This window comes from Sebastes fasciatus, chromosome 4, assembly GCF_043250625.1.
Source record: "Sebastes fasciatus isolate fSebFas1 chromosome 4, fSebFas1.pri, whole genome shotgun sequence".
In the NCBI taxonomy this organism is placed as follows: Eukaryota; Metazoa; Chordata; class Actinopteri; order Perciformes; family Sebastidae; genus Sebastes; species Sebastes fasciatus.
The window spans coordinates 19,174,172-19,197,067 of record NC_133798.1 but is presented as its reverse complement, the minus strand read 5'-3'; the positions used below and the strand labels follow the sequence as shown (position 1 = coordinate 19,197,067).

At 40.0% G+C, this 22,896-nt stretch overlaps 2 protein-coding genes across 5 annotated transcripts in view; one reads left to right on the top strand and one right to left on the bottom strand.

Annotated features, from left to right (window-relative positions):
- caprin1b (cell cycle associated protein 1b) overlaps positions 1 to 22,896 on the top strand; it is a 101,607-nt gene that overhangs the window by 54,346 nt on the left and 24,365 nt on the right. The gene's annotated exons all lie outside the window — the stretch shown is intronic.
- On the bottom strand, positions 15,954 to 21,886 carry lmo2 (LIM domain only 2 (rhombotin-like 1)). Of its 3 annotated transcripts, XM_074632494.1 has the most exons (4): positions 21,234 to 21,886; positions 20,266 to 20,350; positions 18,854 to 19,069; positions 15,954 to 17,097 (listed from the first exon to the last, which is right to left on the bottom strand). In XM_074632494.1, exons 2-4 carry the CDS (start codon positions 20,274 to 20,276, stop codon positions 16,872 to 16,874), a joined length of 453 nt encoding a protein of 150 aa, XP_074488595.1. In that variant the 5' UTR covers positions 20,277 to 20,350; positions 21,234 to 21,886; the 3' UTR covers positions 15,954 to 16,871. The 3 variants fall into 3 exon arrangements, with proteins under 3 accessions (XP_074488595.1, XP_074488594.1, XP_074488596.1); XM_074632493.1 differs by lacking the exon at positions 20,266 to 20,350; XM_074632495.1 differs by lacking the exons at positions 20,266 to 20,350; positions 21,234 to 21,886 and adding an exon at positions 19,449 to 19,928.

The window sequence follows — 22,896 nt, the reverse complement described above, 5'->3', positions numbered from 1 at the left end:
ATCAATATTATGTTACTGTAATGCCTATTTCTCACCTCAAATGTTTTCAGAAACATCTTGTGGTGTACCGTTTAGCTGTAAAATTAGAAAGTTTGTGACCCGGCAGCCATGTTGAGATCAGTTGAAGAAATACCAGTCACCGCCCACCAGCTGGAGCACAGCCAATAGGAATGCTCTCTCTCTGAAATGACCTGTGATCGGTCAAAGTCTCCCGTCACGGGCTAGATCTTTTAAAGCCTAAAAACAGAGCCATGAGGAGGTGCAGAAGTCTAGTTTTCTCTCAGAACACTTGAATTACAATATGCTGAAAAGTTATTATGGATTTTTTGCCCAATGATGCCAAAAACATTCTGCCTACTGCAGGTTTAACAGGTTGTGGCTGTTCACCTGCCATCTGTTGTCGCTGCAGAGCTGCATGCAGACAGGTCACATGTGCATCTTAGACTCCCAGGTAGTCACTGACCCAACGGACAAGGTTGCCTCCGAGAGACAAACAAAGCTGTAGTCATCCTCCTAATTGTCAGGAATGTCCTCATTGAGACAAGAAAGACGCTCATTCACATGGCGTTATAATCAGAGTCATGCTCCTTGCAATGAATTTCGGAGAACACTTGTTGAACAACTGCCTTGTCCTCTTTCAGATGCCTCTGTGTCCTACTTACCCCTGCTGAACCACCACAGGACAATATTAGTTCACATCCTCGCCCATATCTCAGTCTCCGTAATGCAGCATCCGTTCACGTTAAACAACATGCCACCTTTTGCTCTTGTGTTGCTTTCATTATTCTATTTGTTCGTGGTTTGAACGTCTGGGAAAAAACATTCCAGGAGAAATTAGAGATCTCCCAGAATAAGTTAATCAGGGTTGTGTTGGGTTGAACCCAAGGGCACATGTTGGCAAACAGATTCCCACACTTTGGGTGTTAACATTTGAAGGCTATAGAGACGTACAACAAGTCAGTGCAGTTTGTAATCTGGTTCTTTAGCTGCTAAATGCTTAGCTGTGTTCACCGGCTAGTCGCTAAATTTACCGGTCTGCTGTTTGGTGCTGAGCAGGTAGTGTACAGTGGGTTTATTAGACCCCTTCTTTTTACTGAAAATAGCTGCCTGCTGCAGCAAGGCAATGAATAAGTTGGATATGACAAGTAAGTATGTCAGTCATAGATATGATGTCAGGGACGGTGTCTGAGCGTTGATTGCAGCCCCACTTTGCTGATACAAACACTCTGCATGTGATGCTGACTTATCTGTGATTTGTGGATTCAGATGTGATCTGAGTCAGCAGCAGTAGTCATCTTTGTATCCAGGAGTCTGTAGCAATTATAGTAACAAAGCTTTACAACATATAACTTTAGAGTAGGGCCTCTGGCTACCCGGCAGGCCTCTGCTCTCTCTATTGTGCTGCGGAGTATTACTGTAAATCTATGGGCCTTCTTGGCACAATCCAAGAGGGTGTAGTCTATCTTTAACAATATGACAGTTGGCAAGTGGGCTGACCCAGCATTAAAGACACATGTTGGATAATACACTTGTCTACACACACATTTGCCAAGATTGCTTCCACAAGTCAGCTCCTCAAATGGTGGCGAGAATTTTCTGACATTTCTACAATCCTGGATTTAAGATTAACATTTTCTTTTATATTTTATAACTAGCCTTGACTTTCTAATCCTGCTGAGGGCTGGTGTCCCTTTTGGTTGAGTAATGAGCCATATTTTACAGACTTCAGCTCCTCTGGGGACTTTGATTTACTCTGAGAATTAGCAGACTTGAAGTAATTTATGGAACTATTTCACTACATCATAGTGGAGCTATGGAGCGGGCCATTTTCAGTTTCTTTATTATAATGCCAGCCATTTCCTGCCAAATTTGCATGAGCTGGGGCGGATTGACAGTAAACAGCTGTGTGAATGTGGGTCTAATGGATCCACAGGCAGGGGTAATATTTCAAGCTGGGAAAAGTTGTGTCACAATTCAGAGTAATTTCGAAATCCTCTGTCACTGATGTTGTTGAATTCAAAACTTTCTTCTTTTAGTTGTTGAAAGAAGTCGATGTGCTCTGTATGGTGGTTGCTTTAGACTGAATATTGGCCTATCAGAGGTAGCTGATGGCAAACATTCATCATCAACATCTCAACAAAGGGATTAGTGGAAATTCTCCTCACAGAAAATAATAAGTGGGATGTTTTTGTGTGGTCGATCCCAATCTAAAGATAGTGGCTCACATGGCAAACACAAGACATGGCAAAGCCTGAGCATTAAACCTGTAAACTGTGTGGTTCCTGAAATTGGTGGCCTAGACAATTAGAGTGGAGGGGTCCTCACAGGGGCGCTGGCGAAGGGCCGATCAGGCCGCGTGATTTAGCCTGAAAGGTAGCAGCGATGATGGCGGGTCACGGACAAAGGCTCCACTCACCAGTGCTCTTTTGCTTTACGCCTTAAAACTCACGCGCATTGCCCTTCGATTGCTTATTGAATTACATCTAATCACTCAATTAAAGTCACATGGAGGAGCAGCATACGTCGTCTCCACTGAGCCGCTGGACGCTGGATAACGGGTGCTGTGTTGTTGTTCGTGGGAAGTTTCAAAACAAGATGTCTGAAATGTTAGCACTATGACAATCGTCTCAATCTCTGCAATCAGTTTTGTTTGACGACATCTTGGGAAAGCACCACAATGAATTTGGATCAAACACGTAACTATCCCATTCATATAACAGCTAGTAGGAATTCACATGATTAGATGCTTACAGATTTCTTTATACAACATTGTTCCAAAAACGTCTTTTGAATAGTTAGACAGATATTCACATATATTTATTTATAATTGAATAGATTTTGCAATTTTTGTCTGGACATTAGTGTCCTACTACTGTCCTGGTAGAGATCAGTTTGTGATTATTGTCATTATCAGATAATCTGATGGTTATTTTCTCGATTAATCATCTGGTCTATAAAATATAAGAAAAGTAATGATTGCATAAATGTGTCATACCATCAAAATGGAAGAGGTCAAAACTCCAGCAACACTTGTAGTATAAAGAACAACTTAATTGTAAGACCTTGGTGTTGTTGGAGTTTTGACCTCTTCAGACTTTTTCCCTTCTCCACGCACCTTGGTAGGTTAAGTTGTGCCAGAAACTTCTACTCTGCTTATCCCATTAAAGGAACAGTATGCAGCATTACAGGGGATCTATTAGCAGAAATGGAATATAATATTTAATCACCTGAAACTAAGAATTGTTGTGTTTTCGTTAGCTTAGAATGAGCCCTTCATATCTACATAGGGAGCGGGTCCTCTTCACAGAGTCCGCCATGTTGCTCCGCCAGAATGGATAAACTAAACACTGGCTCTAGAGAGAGCCTTTCACATTTTCACATTACCTGAAGGCCACCGTGGTTCTCCAACACGCTTGTGAAACTGCGGTAACGTGAGCCGCAGAGTGCAAAACCGTGGTCTCGCCAGCCGCCATCTGACTTCTGTTGCTCCTATAGTAGTGTTATTATGGTAAGGATGGCCTCTGAGTGAGGCAAACGGCGACAGTTTTGCACGCGGCGGTTCATGTTACCGCAGTCTTGGAAAGGGAGCAGTGAGCAGAGGGGTACCAGGCTTTGTCCAAAAGAGCAAAAGTGTCATGAAGTATTTTCATAATTTCATCACCTTCCAAAAGTAAGTGATAATTTTTCGTTTTAACGAATAACCTCTTTCTGAAGTTACGATACAGATACAGACTACAAGTGCACTCGGGACAGCGCAGACCTCCGACATGTCTCCACTTCCTCCCACTTTACAAAAGTGAAGCCAAAATATCCCGGATACGAGAGCTGCCATCTTGAGGTATTGGCGTTTTGAGCCAGAGTCTGCACAGTAGTGATCGGAGGGGCTAACTAAAACCAAACTTATCAGAAAAATTAACACTTTAACATACATCAGCGTGATAAGAACTACCTAAAATGACTGAAACCATCTTTGGGAAAAATGTATTTGATGTGTACTTTGACTTTTTAGTTTGGCCCATGTCCCATCCGCTAACATGGAGGAGGCGGGCTCTATGATCTATACTGCAGCCAGCCACCAGGGGGCGATAGAGAAGTTACGGCTTCTATTTTGGGGAGCTGTCATATTGTCCATCTTTATCTATAAGTCTATGGGCTTATTACAGTGTGACAGCCACAGATACTGGATTTTTGTCTCTTTATTATCCGAGCTTTTGATATTTGATTACTGTCTGGTTGTAAAAGAATTTCAACAATTATAACAAAAAGGTTTCTAAAACACATTATCTACTGTAGCTTTAATAAATGTTATTTTTGGGCTTTATTTTTAAATATATTCAGGCATCGTAAACATAAAGTATGTGGAATTACTTTTCCTGTTGGATTACAAGCAGAATCTGGTAGAACTACGTATCTGTATTTATCATGATAATCAAACAAAAGCTTCTTAATCATGGCTTTACAGTTATGTTTTCAAACGTTGATGTTTCAACAAAGTAAATTACGTAATATTTGGAAGTCATTTATTGGCATAGTTCCTCGTGTATGTCTAAGGCCTTATGCAGGGTCACTTCCAAGGTTTTCTCAATCTATACAAGTTCCATGTGGAGCTCTACTGTGGCTGCAGCCGGCCGGGTGTTGAGAGGCAGCAGTGAGTGAGGAGGAAATGGGGTCTGGCATGTTGACTCAGGAGTAAATCCCCCCGGACTGCTCAAAAGGCTGCTATTAGAGTTTAATCACCCTGCGATCCTGGACACACTCTGAAGCTGAGAGGGATGACTGATGAGCATGCAGTATACAAACCGTAAGCATCAACTCATCCAGAAGCTGCAATCAACGCTCAGGATGGATGAGTGCAATCCAACGATGAGGAAACAGAATAAGCTTTAAAAAAAGTTATGTTACACTCTTCGTTCCACATTTCACGCTTCCTATTTTATTAAAAACTGGCTCTCGCCTGCTTTGGAACAATTGGTTTGTGAAGTCATTAGATTAAAGTTATTCTTCTTCCTATTTATATTTTATTACCTCAAATTTCTCAAGGCCTTCGCAACAGTGTTCTCCATTTCTCAACAAGCCAGGCCCTTAGCTTTCATTATGCACAGTTTATTTTTAGACAAAGGGCCCATTCTGTTGTCTGCAAAAAGCAGAGCAGCAGTGAATTGTTTCAAGGAAATTTGCATAATGCTTAGTGACTGAGTCTCTATTTTAAGATGAATTTTTTCCAGACACGGCTGCTCGAGCTACAAGAGAAAAGAGAAAAGAACAAGTGTGGAGAGAAATGGACTATCAAAGGAAGGAACTGAGCTTTCATGTTAGGACACTTTGATTGTGTTACAGATTGGTTCCAGGTGAGGCAACTCTGAAAGAGAGGAAATCCAAGGGAAGAGAGAAATTCTTAACTAAAGATGGCATTGCCAGGATTTAAGCATTAAGGGAAGATTTAGAACAGCAGGTGTAGAGAATCGATGAGGCTCAAATATTGTGGTGGGTGGCAATTCCCTGCAGTGCTTCAACAGTTTGGGAAGACAAGATTTTCATAGACGAAAGCCAGTGGTGGAAAGTAAATCAATACATTTACTATGGCTGTCAAAGTTAACGAGATAATAACGCGTTAACGCAAATTTGTTTTAACATGACTAATTTCTTTGATGTATTAATGCAACTTTTTTCAGTTGTCAAAGACTCAGTTTTTTAAAGCTAGAGTGAAGATACTGGCATCATATGAAACTACAAAACATAAGAAATCCATTGGTACCAACCATGTCATACTAGCTTGACCATTTTCAAAGGGGTCCCTTAACCTCTGACCTCAAGATATGTGAATGAAAATGGGTTCTATGGGTACCAACGAATCTCCCCTTTACAGACATGCCCACTTTATGATAATCACATGCAGTTTGGGGCAAGTCATAGTCAAGTCAGCACACTGACACACTGACAGCTGTTGTTGCCTGTTGGGCTTCAGTTTGCCATGTAATGATTTGAGCATATTTGTTTTTATGCTAAATGCAGTACCTGTGAGGGTTTCTGGACAATATTGTTTATTATATTATTATATATTGTTTTGTGTTGTTAATTGATTTCCAATAATAAATATATACATACATTTGCCTAAAGCAAACATATCTGCCCACTCCCATGTTGATAAGAGTATTAAATACTTGACAAATCTCCCTTTCAGGTACATTTTGAACAGATCAAAAATGTGCCATTAATATGCGTTTAATCTCGATTATCTACAGCCCTAACTTTTACTCAAGTTCTGAACAAGTTCAGTTTTGAGGTATTTTAATTGAGTGTTTCCTTTGTATGCTACTTTATACTTCTACTCCACCATATTTCGGAGTGAAGTGTTGTACTTTTTCTTCCACTACATTTATTTGGCAACTATAGTTGCTACTCGTTTTGCAGATTAGGATTATACGCATAAAACATACCAGCTTTAGGGTTTTAACTAGGGGTGTCACGATATACCGGTATTGACGATAACCATGATATTTAAAAAATGAAATATTGATAACATGTTAATAATTCACATATGATAATATCGTGCAAACAAAATAATCCAGTGCCTCTTAAATCATTTTATAAAAAAATTATGGTTACAAACTCTCTCTCCACCTTCCTACACTCATATTTTGAGTGTAATTCATTTGCTAAAAAGTTAAAGATGAATTTGACTAATAGCATATTTATTTTTTTCTAATTGTCTATAGATATCATGCTAATATCATTATTGTGAATTCTTTTGGCCTCGATAATCATTTATTGAAAATCTCATATCGTGACATACTGTAGCTGCAACTAACAATTATTTTCATTATTGATTAATCTGCAAATGATTTTCTCTATTTATTAATTGATTAATCGTTTGGTCTGCATCTCAATACCACAGATCACAGGGTGATATCACTAAATGTCTTGTTTTGTCCGACCAACATACCAAACCCCTAAAATATTCAGACCAAGAAAAGCAACAATTGTCTCATTTGAGAACCCGAATCCATCAAATGTTTGGCATTTTTTCTCGAACAATGACTTCAGATAATCTTTTTTTTGGTTGACTAATTGATTAATTGACCAATCGTTGCAGCACATCAAATAGCTTATAACATATTATACATCTAGATCAAACTAAATGTGGCAAGTGGCAACATCTCAACCAGCTACAACATTAAAAATGATGCTTACACACACACACACACACACACACACACACACACACATATGCTGTACATTTACATGGAGTATTTTTGCCTCTTCCATCACTGACAACAGCCATACAGAGCCTGTAAATGTGTAATTTAAAATCTCTGCCCAGTCAATTTTGTGTCCTTTCAGTTCTTCATGATCTATCCCACTGTGGTCCACCACCATCCTGCCAGTGTGCCTGCCTTCGCCGGCTCTCTGCAATGATTGGAAGCAGGCATTGCGTGGGAAGTCCAATTAGAGACGGAAATTGCACTGAGCCCGACGCCGTGTAGCCACAAGTTTGCCGCATGGTCACTTACCTGCACATCTGCACTGATTTTTTAAAAGCAGTAGCCACCTTTTTCCACCACCTTAATTGGAGTTTCCATAGCTGATTGCTTGAAAGAGAAATGCACTGCTGCCACGGTCTGCTTCCTGGTAACAGTCTGGCTTTTCACTGATGTCTGATGAGAAGGAGGTGGGAGTCAGGTTTAGATTTATACCAGGAGGTGCTTTTTTATGCTCATCTAAATAAAGCAGGTCTAAATTTATGAGGTCCCCATGATGCGTGGTGCCAGAGGTCACCTACCGCCACTGGAATAATGTGTCTAGATAAAAAATGATATACATGATAGTGATGTGTTTTAATGAGAAAATGGAGATTGCTGAATGAAAAGTAACCACAGGAATCAATCACTGAAATAGCTAACGTATTCACATGTAAAAGAGAGATTCTCACTTATGAAAAATCATTTTTCTACTCTATTGGACAGGTTTACTCTTTATAACGAGCCGCTCTCTCTGCTGGCAGCACCGACCAAGTTCACCTTTGACCTGTAACACCGTATCCACTCACTCATGGTCACACTGAACCCTCAAGAATGTTTTCATGTGTCATGTCGGTTCATTTTTCCTGACTATTCATCCATGAAAGTACAACAAGTCTGTGGTTTTGGAGTTATAGAACACATAATACCCATGATTTTCAGTTTCTAATCTGTGCTATGTGGTCTTGACATGCGGCTACAGTTATTATTCTGCAATATTGCTGCTTGCTTGCCCGTGTCAGTCAGTGTAAGAGAAAAAGAATGGTTCACCTAACACCCCACCCATCCCATAAGGTCAGCATGTTTGATGCAGGTCCTGGGACAGAGCCTGGTGTGCAGTGTGTAGTTGGTTCATCAGAAGCCAGGAACACCGCTCAACATATGGGGATCATTTTAGGGGGAAAAATGACTTATGGCCAAAGAAACATATGTAAAAACCATACGGTAGATTGGCTCAAAACAGATTTACTTGCATCACATCTTTTTGATGATCTAAAGAATTTCAGCTATGATAAATGCAATAGTATGTCAGTGTGTTCAGACAAGCCGCTTCGACAGCGGTGGAATGTAACAAAGGGACATCTTATTCGCTTTCTTACCGAAAGTTAGATGAGAAGATTGATAGAAATCTCATGTTTGCACAGAAGAAGCTACAGCCAACATTCAGTTAGCTTAGCTTAGTACAAAGGCTGGAAACGGAGGGAAACAGCTAGCCTGGCTTTGTCCAACGGTAAAAAAATCTGTCTACCAGCAACTACGTTGGACGATTTTGGAGCCAGGAAACCAGCAGAGACTCCAGGAAGTTAGAAGTTACTGGTCCCACATACCCCCCTGTAAAGTGTATATACAGTATATAGATATGTAAAGATTTTTTTTTACCTATGGACAGAGCCAGGCTAGCTGTTTCCCCCGGTTTTCACTCTTTATGCTAAGCTAAGCTAACCAACTGCTGGCGGTATCCTCATGTTTACAGAGAGTGGTATCGATCTCCTCATCTAACTCTCAATAAGACTGCAAATGTGGTATTCCCATTCATGCTACTTTACACTTCCACTCCACTATAGTTCAGGAAGAAATGTTATACCTTTCACTACACTAATTTTATCTGACAGATATAGTTACAACTAATTTATATTTTACATACAAAACATGTCTCAACTTGATGTATTCACTTTGATTTAAATATACAAAATTATAAAATTAGCTCCATCTTGACCAACTACAAAAGTAAAATGCTACTTATATATTACTGTAAGTAATAGTAATAGTAATAGTAATAATAATTCAAATATATAATTGACACAATTCCACACCACTTTTCCGCATTGAGTTCTTTTATATGTGAAACTTTAAGGCCCTGACACACCAAGCCAACGGTTGTCCATTTGAAAGTTTGGGGCCTTCGGTGAGCGTCTGTCGGCCTAGTTTTTTTTTGGTGTGTCCCTAATCTGCCTGTGTTGGAGTTTTTTCGGCTGATGCAGCATGTTGAATCAGCGGCGGAGCTTGTCGTGAGAGAAATCACTCTGATTGGCTGTTCAGCTTAAACGAATCAGTTCATTTCCTCTAACGCAGGCGCAGAATGTACGTGGTAGTTGGCTGTCGGCTGTAGTCTTTGTGGTGTGTTCGAGTGCGACTTCTGGTCAAGGCAAAGGCGACGTGAGCGCAGCTGGTTCGCCGCTAGTTCTTTGATGTCGGCTTGGTGTGTCCCCAGCTTTAACGCTAGAGTTTGTGATCTTCAAAAACTTTTTTTGTTATATTTGTTGATATTCTCATTACATCCTGACTTGATTTATAAATTTGATTTATTTATAAATCAATAAATCAAATGCTCGGACAAAAAAAAAGAAAAAAAATATCTGGTATCTGTGGCTGTTGCAGGACTGTCTAATAATAATTCCTGTCTACCTACCCTCACTCTGCCCGTGCACTCATTGCACATCACCAGAGTCTTCCATAAGCTGCTAGCTTGACAGCTGTGAGTACTAACAATAGCCATGTTCACCGTTCACGTTCATTATGATATGTATATGTTCATAATGATAATAGTGGGGCACTGGCTTTGAAGGGTAGCCTGAAGCGACGGACTGTCAGTGTTGCCGACTTGGCGACTTTCTCGCTAGATTTAGCAACTTTTGGAGCTATTGCTGCTGGCTTCTTTCATTGGAAAAGAGTTGGAAACACACGGCTCTGATTTTCGTTTGGATAATTTTAAAAATGTAGTGTGCTGTTGCTAGTTTCTTATCATTACTAACCGTAGCTTTAAGTACATTTTTACATACTTTTACTGAAGTACCATTTTAAATGCAGGACTTTAACTTGTAATTGAGTATTTTTACATTGTTACTTTTGATTTAGTAGAAGATCTAAATACTTCCTCCACCACTGTGCTCTTGTTCCTCGAGCCTCTCTGTTTGACATAAAAAGCCTGCAGGCATCCAGGCTGAAGCAGTAAACATCATAATAATCACAGACTCCATCACATCACACATCTTTACACAAGACTGATGGGAAGTTAGGTAGAAATCAGTGAGAATTATTGTGTGAGGTAGTAAGAGGGAAAATATAAGGTGGCAGAAAAGTCAAGCCCAGTTTTGGGAGTTTTCCTGGGGCCCCAGAGGTCTCATACATAATAAATCCTCAGCACATATTTAATCCAGTCAGAGGACAAGCCCGTCGAGAGCTAAAGGATGCACACTTATTACTCATCCACTTCTAAATGTAATGCCCGTTACCCCACAACCCTCCACCCCCAAAACTCTACTCCCACCGCATGTCCTCCATCCAGACTGCAGGCGCTACGGCCTATCGGAGAATCGGAGCAGGAATGTGACTCCTGACAGACACATCTCTCAGGACCACAGACTGAATATGTTCCCAATTAGCTTCATCTGATAAAGTGTGAGTGCAAGTGAAACCCAAGGCGGGCATGATCAATAGCACTTGACTCATTTTGTCAGACGGGTTTGACATTGACAGGCCGCGCTGTGATTAATCGCCGTGGTGCTGCAGATAATTGTCCAACCACATCTTCCTTTGTAGGTGTTGTTGAACTCTTACTGTCATGTCTGCAGTGCTTTGAATATGGCTCGTCACTTTCAGTTCAGTTCTAATTAATCTTTTCTAGAGTTGGCGTCCATACGAACCAGCTTTCCCTTAATCTGCCTGTCACTTATTTTGCACGTGCACACATACAGACTTGTGCATTTCCCCGAGAACGTCTACCTGGACCAGAACCGCCATCTGCTGTCCACACTGAAAACTGCACCAGCGTGAGGTCGATGTGTGGTGGTTGTTTCAGTGGGGTGAGCTGTTTGATAAAAACAAGCTGCGAGCTGTTGCGGTTTCATCCTCAGAAAGTCTCCTTGGTTTCCATGCCCACAGCTGGATGTTTTTAGGTTTACCCGTACGGGACTGCTGTGACATGGGCGCTGGAGATGAAACAGGCCTCACTCGGCACACAAACACAGCACTACACTCCCGGCCTTGTGTACAGCTGGTGGGGATGACACAAGAGGCACAGGGCTTTATTGAGTCCTGCCGAGGCTGCTGTGCAAGTCAGGGCAGTGCTCTGGCAAAGCTCAGCCTGCAGGGTAGCAGAGGAGAGTTGGCCGATGGAACGCAGGCCGCTTGGCCGACGCTGTGGGTCTCTGTGGACCGGTGTGTTGTGTGTTGTGAATGTCGTGAGATGAGACCTGGCCTCAACTCTAGTCTCATTAAACTCAGTGAACTCTTTGTAGAAAGGGAGCCGAACACAAAGAGTAAAACACCCTCCTTTAACCCTCAAGTTCTGTTTGGTACTCCCGGCTTTCCTTGACAGCTCAAAATACATACTTAAAGGAACAGTGTGTAACATATGGTGGCATGAGGCCGACGTGGAAACACGAATGGCCCTATCTAGAGACAGTTGTTGTAAGAGTAGTTTAGGTATTTTGATGAATAGCAGAGCCAGTGCGTAGAGTGTGAGTTTATGTGGGAAGTGAGTGGTGAAGCAAGAGAGAGAGAGAAAACATTGGTTTGTTAGGGTTAGTTAAGCCAGATAACAAGAAGATACCTTGGGTATGTTGAACTCGCTTTGTAGTGCAGGCCTCAGCTCTGTGATTTGCTATTTATTAGTAATCACATACTACAACTGAGGCTGATGGGAATGTATAGTTTTGCACGTATTTGTTCGTAAACCAAAGTATTGGACATACTAAAGGTTACCCAGTTACCCAGATGATGATGCTAGACGAAAAGTTAAAGGTCCAGTGTGTAACATCTTGGCAGATCTATTAGCAGAAGTGGAATATAATATTCATAACTATGTTTTCATTAGTGTATAACGCTGGCTCTAGAGAGAGCCTTTCATGTTTTTACGTTACCTGAAGGTCACCGTAGTTCTCCAACACGCTTGTGAAACCGCAGTAACAGCCGCTGTCTGACTACCGTTCGCTCCTAAAGTAGTGTTATTATGGTAAGGATGGCCTCTGATCGCGGTGGACGGCGTTACCACCGTTTTGCACTCACAAAACTGCAGTCTTGGAAAGGGAGGAGGAAGCGGAGCGGTACTCAGTTGGTTGCAATCTGCAACCACACCACTATATGCTGCCAAATCCTACACACTGTACCTTTAATGGTAGGATTCAAGGGGGATCACCATTAGGGTTCATCCACCATTTTTATCTGTACCAAATTTCATGGCAATCCATCCGACAGTTGTCAAGATATGTTACTAAAAGCCAAAAATGTCAACCTCTTGGTGGCGCTAGAGGGAAAGTCAGGGGATCACTAAAGACAGTAGGATTCATCCTCTGAGGACCTTCAATTTAATCTTAATCCATTCAATCGTTGTTGAGATATTTCAGTCTGGACCAAAGTGGTGGACCAAATCACCAACAGATCGACATTGCCATCCAGAGCCACCCTGCTAGCTTGGCTTAAAAGGGTTAAATACAATTATTAACATTATACAGTATAACAGTTTATTCACAACAGGGAACAAATTGACCTCAAAAAACATCACTATATAGGATAACACATGTTTCTTTGTCTGTAAATGACTGTTAATGTTACAGCCCAAAACATCATGACTTAATTAACGTCAATTTCTTCTGTTTCTCTCTCTTCTCCCTTTTCGCCTCGCCAGGAGAGTTTATTTACTGGCCACGACGCTGGTGTTTTTTGTACCTTGTGAGTCATCATGGCAAAATGTGGTCCTGGAGACACCTACTGTAGCGAGGCGAGGCGGTTTTGAATACTTTGCCAGTTGTTTATATTTCTGTCCGTCTGTCTGTGGACGAATTTTGTCACAGCGATAGCTTTACAAACGTGCAAGATGCAGTCACAAGACTTTACAGGGGTGTAGTTGTGATCAAAATAAAGGCAAAGCTCAAAGATGGGTGAGGTTCGAGCAAGGTCGCGGAAGTAAGGGGGTAGGAAGTGGGGAAGGGGCTATTGCCCCCCCCCCCCACTTTACGCCCCTGGCCCGATTTGGCGTTGCGGCTAGTGTGATCCCATTGCAAATTTGTTCTCTAGTTGTTCATGATTTGCCTAAATAGCATGCAAAATAGGAGATTTTTCCTTATTTGATGTGACAACAATGCTTTATGGTAATTTTTGTATTTTGTCACCTTCATCAAATGTGTAAGCCCAGTTTGTGGCAAAGAGAAGGGTTGACACTTTTCTACATGTTGGGTTTTAATGCAGTCAGAAGAAAAGAAAATATCTGAAAGAAAAAAAATTGGCGGGTTTTGCAAATATCATTATTATTACTTTTAGTAAAGCCAATGTCAACAAAGCACAAGGGTTAACAGTCCCAGTATTGTAGATGCTTTTAGACTACTGAGCTGGTGCCAATACTATTCATTTATGTAGTTACTATGTTATTTATCCACACATATCTTTAGCCTAGCGTTCAATATGGAGCTGATTTGTTGGTGAGACCACCGTGTAGTAGTTCTTTCTTTGCAGCCATTCCTCAAGCATTGCTTAATACCACACTGACGATCGTTCAATCTGCAGACCTCCAAACGAGCAAAGGCCCAGTATCCCTCGGTGTGCCTATACAGTATATTCCCATCTCTATTGTGGGAAAACTCGTTAGTTTCCCCATAAGCTTCTCTTTCAGCAAACGCGTCATGTCAGCCTGGGTGGGTTTTTAACTCCATCGGTTCCTCCCTTGTCTATGAATTAACTACTGTCAGGCCATGCTAAAGACCCCATCCTGGAGCTTCTGTGCTCTCCTTTTAACCTCCTCTCCTCTATTTCTCTTTCCTTTGTTGCAAATTGTTTCCCGATCACATATTTCATCCACTTTTTTTATGTCAGTTAAGGCTGCGTCTCCCACCCGCTAATACGGTGTGGTCAGGCGCCTTCGTTCCCAACCTCACACGCAAGAGCAATTCATGGATTCAATTATTGATGTTATGCCTGTAAAGATAACTGGGGATGGCAGGAGGTTGTGGGATGGCACTGGAGAAGCACGCCTCGTGGCCAGTTCAGAGTCAGTTGACGGCTGGCAGACATGAAGAAGAAGAGCAGAGGGACACCGGCTTTGAAGACAGACAGTTAATGTTACAGCCCAAAACATCATGACTTAATTAACGTCAATTTCTTCTGTTTCTCTCTCGTCTCCCTTTTTGCCCTGCCAGGAGAGTTTATTATGATAAAAAAAGCTGCATCCCATAATAGATTTACAATAATTAACAGTGTAATATTTAGCAGCTCTTCTTGCCCTGGCCAAAACAACCCTGATAACTGGTTGATTCATGGATGGTTGGAATATACACATCTTTTAGTGACCTCTTGTGGCTAAAACAGGGTAGAGCACTACTTTACCAGAAGGATGTACTGTTACTCTGTTAGAAACACACCCACAATATTTATCTACATACTCTTAAAGGCCATAGCTGTGTCCCAATTTCATATACACTAACTGTATGGAGAAATCTTTATAAGATGTTGTTGTTTTGCAGTTAGAGTACAAGAAATAAACTTACTTTACTGTAGAGCTGCAACAATTAATCAATTAGTTGTCAACTATTAAATTAATCGCCAACTATTTTGATAATCGATTAATTGGTTTAAGGATTTTTTTAAGAAAAAAAAAATCTAAATTTCCTGATTCCAGCTTCTTAAATGTGAATATTTTCAATTTTTTTTACTCTTCTATGACAGTAAACTGAATATTTTTGAGTTGTGGACAAAACAAGACATTTGAGGACGTCAACGCTGATCAACATTTTATAAACCGAACAACTAATCGATTAATCAAGAAAATAATCAACAGATTAATCAACAATAAAAATAATCGTTAGTTGCAGCCCTACTTTACTGTATACGGACAGGAAATTATACAATATGTAAGGCAATTAAACTGCGACTTTTCAACACATCCGCCAATTAAACATTCAAAATTTGATAAATGTTTTTGTGAGAAGCTCCTCCATTACTTTTCTTGCACTACATTGTGGGGGATTACTGTCCCTCAACATCACGCTCAAAAATCCGGGTTGTTTTAGTTACAAACTGACTGAGTAGTAAAACCTTCTCTGTATGCACAGCTTGTAAAATTAATCCTTTGAATTAGGGCTGTCCCCTCTTAGTCCATTAGTTGAGTAATCGGTCGTTTTGGTCTTAGTCGACTTAGATTTCCTCAGTCGATTATTAATTTTTTTATGCTTTTTTCATGCTGAATGAATTATTTTTAAGAAACTTATGAACACATCTCTGGTAAACACAAGATTTAAAGTGGTGCTTCTGTGTGATTCTTTGTGGAGAAACTCAGTTTTACAGAGCGGTCGATTAAATCAACTAATCGATTAGTTGACAAAATCGTTAGTCCACTAAGAATTTCTTTGGTTGAGGACAGCCCTACTCTGAATGCTTGGATTGCATGGATTTCAGGTTTATCTGTAACTACCAGGGAGACAGACACTCACGCCAAAGATTATCAATGTTTCTCTAAATCGAAATTTATTTAATAGTAAATATCCAAAAAGCCGTGGGTGCATGTTCAGAGAGGTGTAACAGTTACAAAAAAACACACTGGAAACAGCTCTAAAGTCAGTAGAATTAGTATTGCATGGGATCCCTTGATCACCAGAGGGCGCCACCAGTTCAACCTGGCAATGCAGTACAATCATTCTGATCAGGACTTTTCATTTATAACAAGAAAATCTGGTAACGCTTCATTTTACAGGTCTGTAATTTCCTAATAAATTCTCACTAATTTCCTAGGGAAGTTTCTTGGAGAGAAATACAAAACTATTTATGTATAAAATGGAAACAGTCAGTGCAGCCGGCAAGCAGAACATGCAAATGTGAAATTTGTCCACAGGCAAGCATATAATTCACCATATAGCTGCTAATAATGAACTACTTGTGAATTTACTTGGATTTTACAAGGAGCAGCTCCTTTATAGGTATTTTCCCTATAATTAGCACCAAATTACACAGTTCTTCTCAGGAAATTCTCAGGAAATTACGATCCATAAAATAAAACCTTACTGAAATTCTCATTGAACAGTTCAGACCAGACTGAGGCGATGAAACAGTGTTTGACTGTAAGAAACTTTTTGTTCATTGTTAAAGGTCTAAAATTCCAGTGTGTATAACAAACAACTATTATTGCATGATAAGTATTTCCAGTATTTAAGCATTTTTTTTGCATTCAAGGATGAAGCCTTAGATGAGAAGCTTTCTGTTATTGCTGGTGCAGTCTTCATTAGTCTCTAGCAGGGAAGCAATGCAGAGATGTAGCCTTTCCTTTTGTGTTAAAATGATTCTGTCAGATGCATGATAAAGCCTGCAAAAAGTCTGTTTATCAATGGTTCATTCATGCCAGTGGGAAAAGCCAGGGTGACACTCCTTCTGCTAAACCATGTTGTTATTGTTGAGTTTGGTCCACTCAAAGATGTCCTGCTCGCACACAATGTCTGAGTTGATGAGCAGGTAGCGGTCACCCACGCAGAAGTGCTTCTGGCAGGCGGCACACTTGAAGCACTCCAGATGGTAAACCTTGTCCCGCACACGCATCGTCATCTCGAACGCTCGAATCCTCTTCTCACAGGAAGCACAGAGACCGTCCTGACCGAAAAGCCTGAATGGATGAGAGGATATGAACATAATGCTGAGAAGAAGATGGAAAACATGAATCTTTAAGGAATCCCTTCAGTCTCAATTTAAGATAAGATAATCCTTTATTAGTCCCACAGCGAGGAACTAACTAACTCCCGTGGATCTTTTCCCCTGACCATATACCTATACTGGATTAGCACTACCTGGCCTCAAGATTTCTGTGTTCTAGTTTGTAGTCACTTGATTAAACACAACGTTATTTAGGACTAAATAAAGTTAGTTATTTAGTACTAACTTTATTTAGTTAATCCTCAATAAAGTTAATTTATTTAGGACTAAATAAAGTAGGCACTATATTAATTAAAATAATTAAATTAAAATTATTATAATAATAATCAACCCATTAAACAACCTACAATTCAGCATGAGCTAAAGTGGGGTTTGTCAAAAAAATGTGTGAGATTTTGAGTGGCAATATTCTTTATTTCTGTTATTGTCAACAAACCCCTTGAAAAGACCAAAACAAAGTATTAGTCCGTCTCTTAATAATGTCTGACTTCTCTAACCAGTCTGTGACACTCATCCCCAACCTCATTTCAATTTGAAGAAATGATGTAAATCACGTCATGAATATATAGTTTATTTATATTCTCTCTCTATACAGACTATTTCCAGCTGCGCAACACATTTGGTGTACTCGTCGTGAGTATTTAGAGCACCAGAACACAGTGTATGTGGAATTGACTCAAAATAAACTGAAGGGGCCCATGTTTACTGTAATGAAGAAACAACATGTCACCCAGTGCAGCAATGTGGCTCATTGATATGTTTTTAATAGTCTGTGACAACAGTGGAGGTCGGTGGACATAGGCGGACATATCAGGCTTTGGCTACATACACTCAGGGCTGTGTATTGGCAAGAATCTGGCGATGCAATACGTATCATGATACAGGGGTAACGATTCAATATATTGCGATATATTAAGATTTTTTCAAATCTTATTTTAGGAAAACTGTCACACCAGAAATACACCATTTTAGAATAAGCAAAAATAACACATTTATACTGTATGCAAAATACTGCATGGTGTTTGCCCATAACTGTATGTGATTATCATAAAGTGGGCATATCTGTAAAGGGGAGACTCATGGGTACCCATAGAACCCATTTTCATTCACATATCTTGAGGTCAGAGGTGAAGGGAATCCTTTGAAAATGGCCATGCCAGTTTTTCCTCACCAAAATTTAGCGTAAATTTGGAGCGTTATTTAGCGTTCGTCATGACAAGGTAGTATGACATGGTTGGTAGGCCTACCGCTGGATTCGTTAGGTTTTCTAGTTTCATATGATGCCAATATCTTCACTCTAGCTTTAAAACGCCCGCTACAACCGTCGAATGATCAAATAATGGCCGGGTCCGACGGCGGGCCGTCAGATTTTTAAGAGGTTATTTAAAAATGAATACAGTGTTTTTGGAGAATCTATACAGTATCCCAACACATAATATCGCGATGCTCATGTGTATCGATATTTTCCTACACCCCTACATACACATATAGACCGTTTCAACGGAATTGCATTGCTAGGCAACAGCTTGGGTCCATGTTTACTTCCTGTCAGCTTATGTCATTCACATATACTGTAACAGGAAATAAACTGGGACACATTTGGAATGTTTATGCTTAAAACTGTGAAATGGTCCATACTTGTTGGTCTTGCTAACTAACAACCTGCTTGATTAAATCATAATAGTACAACATTACACCGTCGGACCAACCTGAGGTAGTCTCTCCGACATAGCTTTCTTCCCAGCTTGAAGTAGAGCCGGCGTCCCACCTCCCCGAGTCGACAGCCACACAAGTCGCAGCTCAGGCAGTCCTCGTGCCAGTACTGCTCGATGGCCTTCAGGAAGAATCTGTCACCGATGCTCTGCTGACACCCACCACACGTCAACAGAGACGGAGGCATCTGGAGGACCTCATCCACCGGCTCCCTAGACCAGAGAGAAAACTGGTTAGAAAATCAAATATACTAGGGACACAACAAATTATTGCTTTCTCAATTACTCATTTAACCACCCTGTTATCTACAATAGAATATCATTGACAAGTGTTTGTTAATTTGTTCATATTTTGAGATTTTCAAAATAATAGAGCTTAAAGCCCAGACCTAAAAGATCAAATGATCTTGTATTGCCATTTATTGGTCCACTGATTCTAATCTGTCCATCCTGAGTTACATGTACAATTGCAGTTTGATGCTGTCCACCTGAGGGAGCCATTGGATAATGTATTTTTAAATACAATCCTGTAGCAACAAAACAAATGCTACTTTATTAATCCCATAACATTACATTTTCCCATTTTCTTTACCAAAAGGAAGCTTTAAGGTTGTTAAAATCATATTATTCATATATATTCTGTATCGGCTTGTTCCAAATCTTCATTGAAACTATATAGTTAGTGAAATATTCAAAGTATATACACCATTCTACAGATGTAAATATTCTACATGTCAGTTTTGTGCATCATATCAAAGCCTGACAAGTTTGGTTTTAAATTATTCCACTGAATAGAATAGAGCTGCAACTAAAGTATTTTCACTGTTGATTAATCTGTTGATTATTTTCTCGATTAATTGATTAGTTATTTGGTCTATAAAATGGTAAAAGACAATGGTGAAAATTGTCGATCAGTGTTTCCCAAAGCCGAAGATGACGTCCTCAAATGTTCTTGTTTTGTCCACAACTCAAAGATATTCAGTTTACTGTCATAGAGGAGTAAAGAAACCAGAAAATATTCACATTTAAGAAGCTGGAATCAGAGAATTTAGACTTTTTTTCTTAAAAAAAAAATACTCAAACAGGTTAATTAATTATCAAAATAGTTGGTGATTAATTTAATCGTTGACAACCAACCCTAACCCTACACTAGAATTTAAAATAAAGTTAGTTTGAATAATGTTTGGATGCACAGTTTGCAGGCAGCTGAGGGAGAAATACCTCTCATATATACAGTATATTAGGCCTTTATACCTAAAACAATACAGATAAGAAAATAAACTGAAATATTTTTGGTACAATCGGCTATTATAATAATATTAATATCTCAGCCTGTATTTAGGACACTTGTTTTGGGAAACACTGAACTTTTTTCTTCCAAAGAGCTATTTTTACTCCTCTTTACACACATTTTAACCATCTGCTCTTGGACATGAAGGTGATCATTTGTCTTGCCTATCAGCAGGAGACTCCTGACCTCATGCTATCAGCCATCTGCACTTATAGATAGATAGATAGATAGATAGATACACTGCAAACAATTGTTATTAATTTACAGCAGGATTTCAACAGTATTAACCTGTTATTGCTAAAAACAGTGCTTTACTGTTAATACAAAAGAAAACCTGTTAAATTACGCTCATAGGCCGTTTTTTAACTGAACTCAACTGTCTAAAGTCTCATCAGTTACAGTTTCATGCAGTATTTTTTTAATTCTGGGACCTGATCTGCACATGTGAGGCTTGTATATTGTACATGATTGTAAAATCAGTGAATTAGCTTTATTGTTCTTCACTCACATGTTGTTATGGTTTTCATTCTGTGCTTGTAGCCAGCTATAGACAGACATTTTGGGAAAAGAGTCAACAAGTCTATTATAGCCTTTTTCCTAACAAGTGCCTTTAAATGTATTTAGTGTGACTATTCCTATGTCTGTAACCTGCTAAGTCTATTCATCTAGGCAAAAAATAATGTTTATTAAAATGTATGTAAAAAAATACAACCTAAATAGTGCATTAAAACAAATCGGTAAGATAATGTAAAAGAAAGGTGAAAACCAGCTATATAATGTATCTTTAAACAGAAAATTAACTGTAAAATACTGTGAAATTATAATTTTTTTAAAAACAGTATTTTTCATTAACAGTACAAAGCTGTAAATTTCAGCGACAGTATAATAATGTTAATTTTACAGTAACATAAAGGCAACCCTGCTGCCTGTTCTTTACTGTTATTTTACTGGGGAATTCTTAACAGTGTAGATAGTTAGTAACTTTATTGATTCAAACATGTGAGATAGTTTGGCTGCCACAATGATGAAGCATCTTTGAAGGTCTTTTTCTATATATACATCAGAAATAGGCCAGTTTATACTTACTCATTTGCCTCCATGGTCTTCCTCTCTATAGTGGATGACATGTCTGAGATGTGATGCTGTCCAGCCGGGTTTAGATGTGGTTTGAGCGGCTACCTGTGAAGCAGACTGAAGCACCTGCTCCTTTAGCCTCCAACACACAGGTTTAGTCTGTTTTGTGTGTTTAATTGAAAAGCAGTTGTGGAAATGGCCGCAAGACAAGACGATTTGTGCTCTAAGCAGCTAAACGATGATGGAGGACATCATGTCATCATTTCCTGAGGCAGTAATAACCCGCGGTGACAAGTGCATGTCTCTCAAGTCTCATCCTGCAGCGACTGTCCGATCTGCAAATTAAAACACCATCGATCCACCATCAAAAGGTCAGTCTGTCCGTGTCTGTGCGTCTGGCTGCAGACAGACCTGCTCCTCTTCCTCCTCTGTGTGAAGCCTTGGTCAGCAGCAGCAGCAGCAGCATCGTGTTTAAATACGGTCTCTCTCTCTCTCTCTCTCTCTCTCTCTCTCTCTGTGCTTTCGTTTCCCTCTTCCTGCTCACGACTGTTTGACAATGGGGGGAAATCGGTCTTAAAGCGACAGCTAAACACGGAACAGCCTGCTGCTCAGAGCTCAGTCAGTCAGTCAGGTCGTGACTGAGACTAACGAGGTCATTATGTGCTCGAGCTGCTTCACCAAAGTGCTGATGGGACAAAAGATAAAAGAGAGGCATGATGATATAATTAGTAGCCATACAGGCCTTGTGTGTGTGTTTTCTCCTGTAATTACAGTGTGTCTCATTACTTCCCTTATATGAAAACAATGTAGGAAATGTATAGAGTTTTTTTTAATAGGCTACCACTTTCTAATAGAGATTTGATCCTTTATATAAAGGATTTATAAGTTCCAACTAATGACTTTATCAACTCACTACATTACATCATCACCCCTTTAACACTGCCCACAACCCTCTGGGTCTCTGACTACAAGTCCCACCTCTGCCTCAAGAAGATACAGTTTGTTCAGGTTTAGCCTTGTGTGCTGTCTTTGGACTCCTCTGTATATATTAAGCTATGTCATGTTTCAGTTGAAATGGTACCATTATTTAATACTTCAGAAAACTTGCCTGATATCACTTCAGCTATTCGCTTATTTAGATTTTATTTGCATAAATAAGTTATAAAAATACAGCATATTTTGTGAGCGGAATCTGTGCTTTTACTCTACATGTTTTCTTTCTCAAATGACACTTTTGTGATCCGTTAGTTGCATTACCCTCTACCAAAGGTTGCCTCTTGTAAGCTATGCATACACTTCAGAGAGATTTTTATAGTTGACATGAACCGCAATTTTTTTTTGCCTCAGGGCAAAACATATGATGTGAACATATGTGAGAAGGTGGATCCAGAGGGATGTAATGTCAAGCAGCTTCCCGGCGTCGCCAAACAGATATAGCCAGAACAACACAACATCCTCTCCATGCCAAATAGATAGAGCCAGAGCAACACGACCTCCTCTCCACGCCAAATAGATAGAGCCAGAGCAACACAACCTCCTCTCCACGCCAAATAGATAGAGCCAGAGCAACACAACCTCCTCTCCACGCCAAATAGATTGAGTCAGAGCAACACGACCTCCTCTCCACATCAAATAGATAGAGCGAGAGCAACATGACCTCCTCTCCACGCCAAAT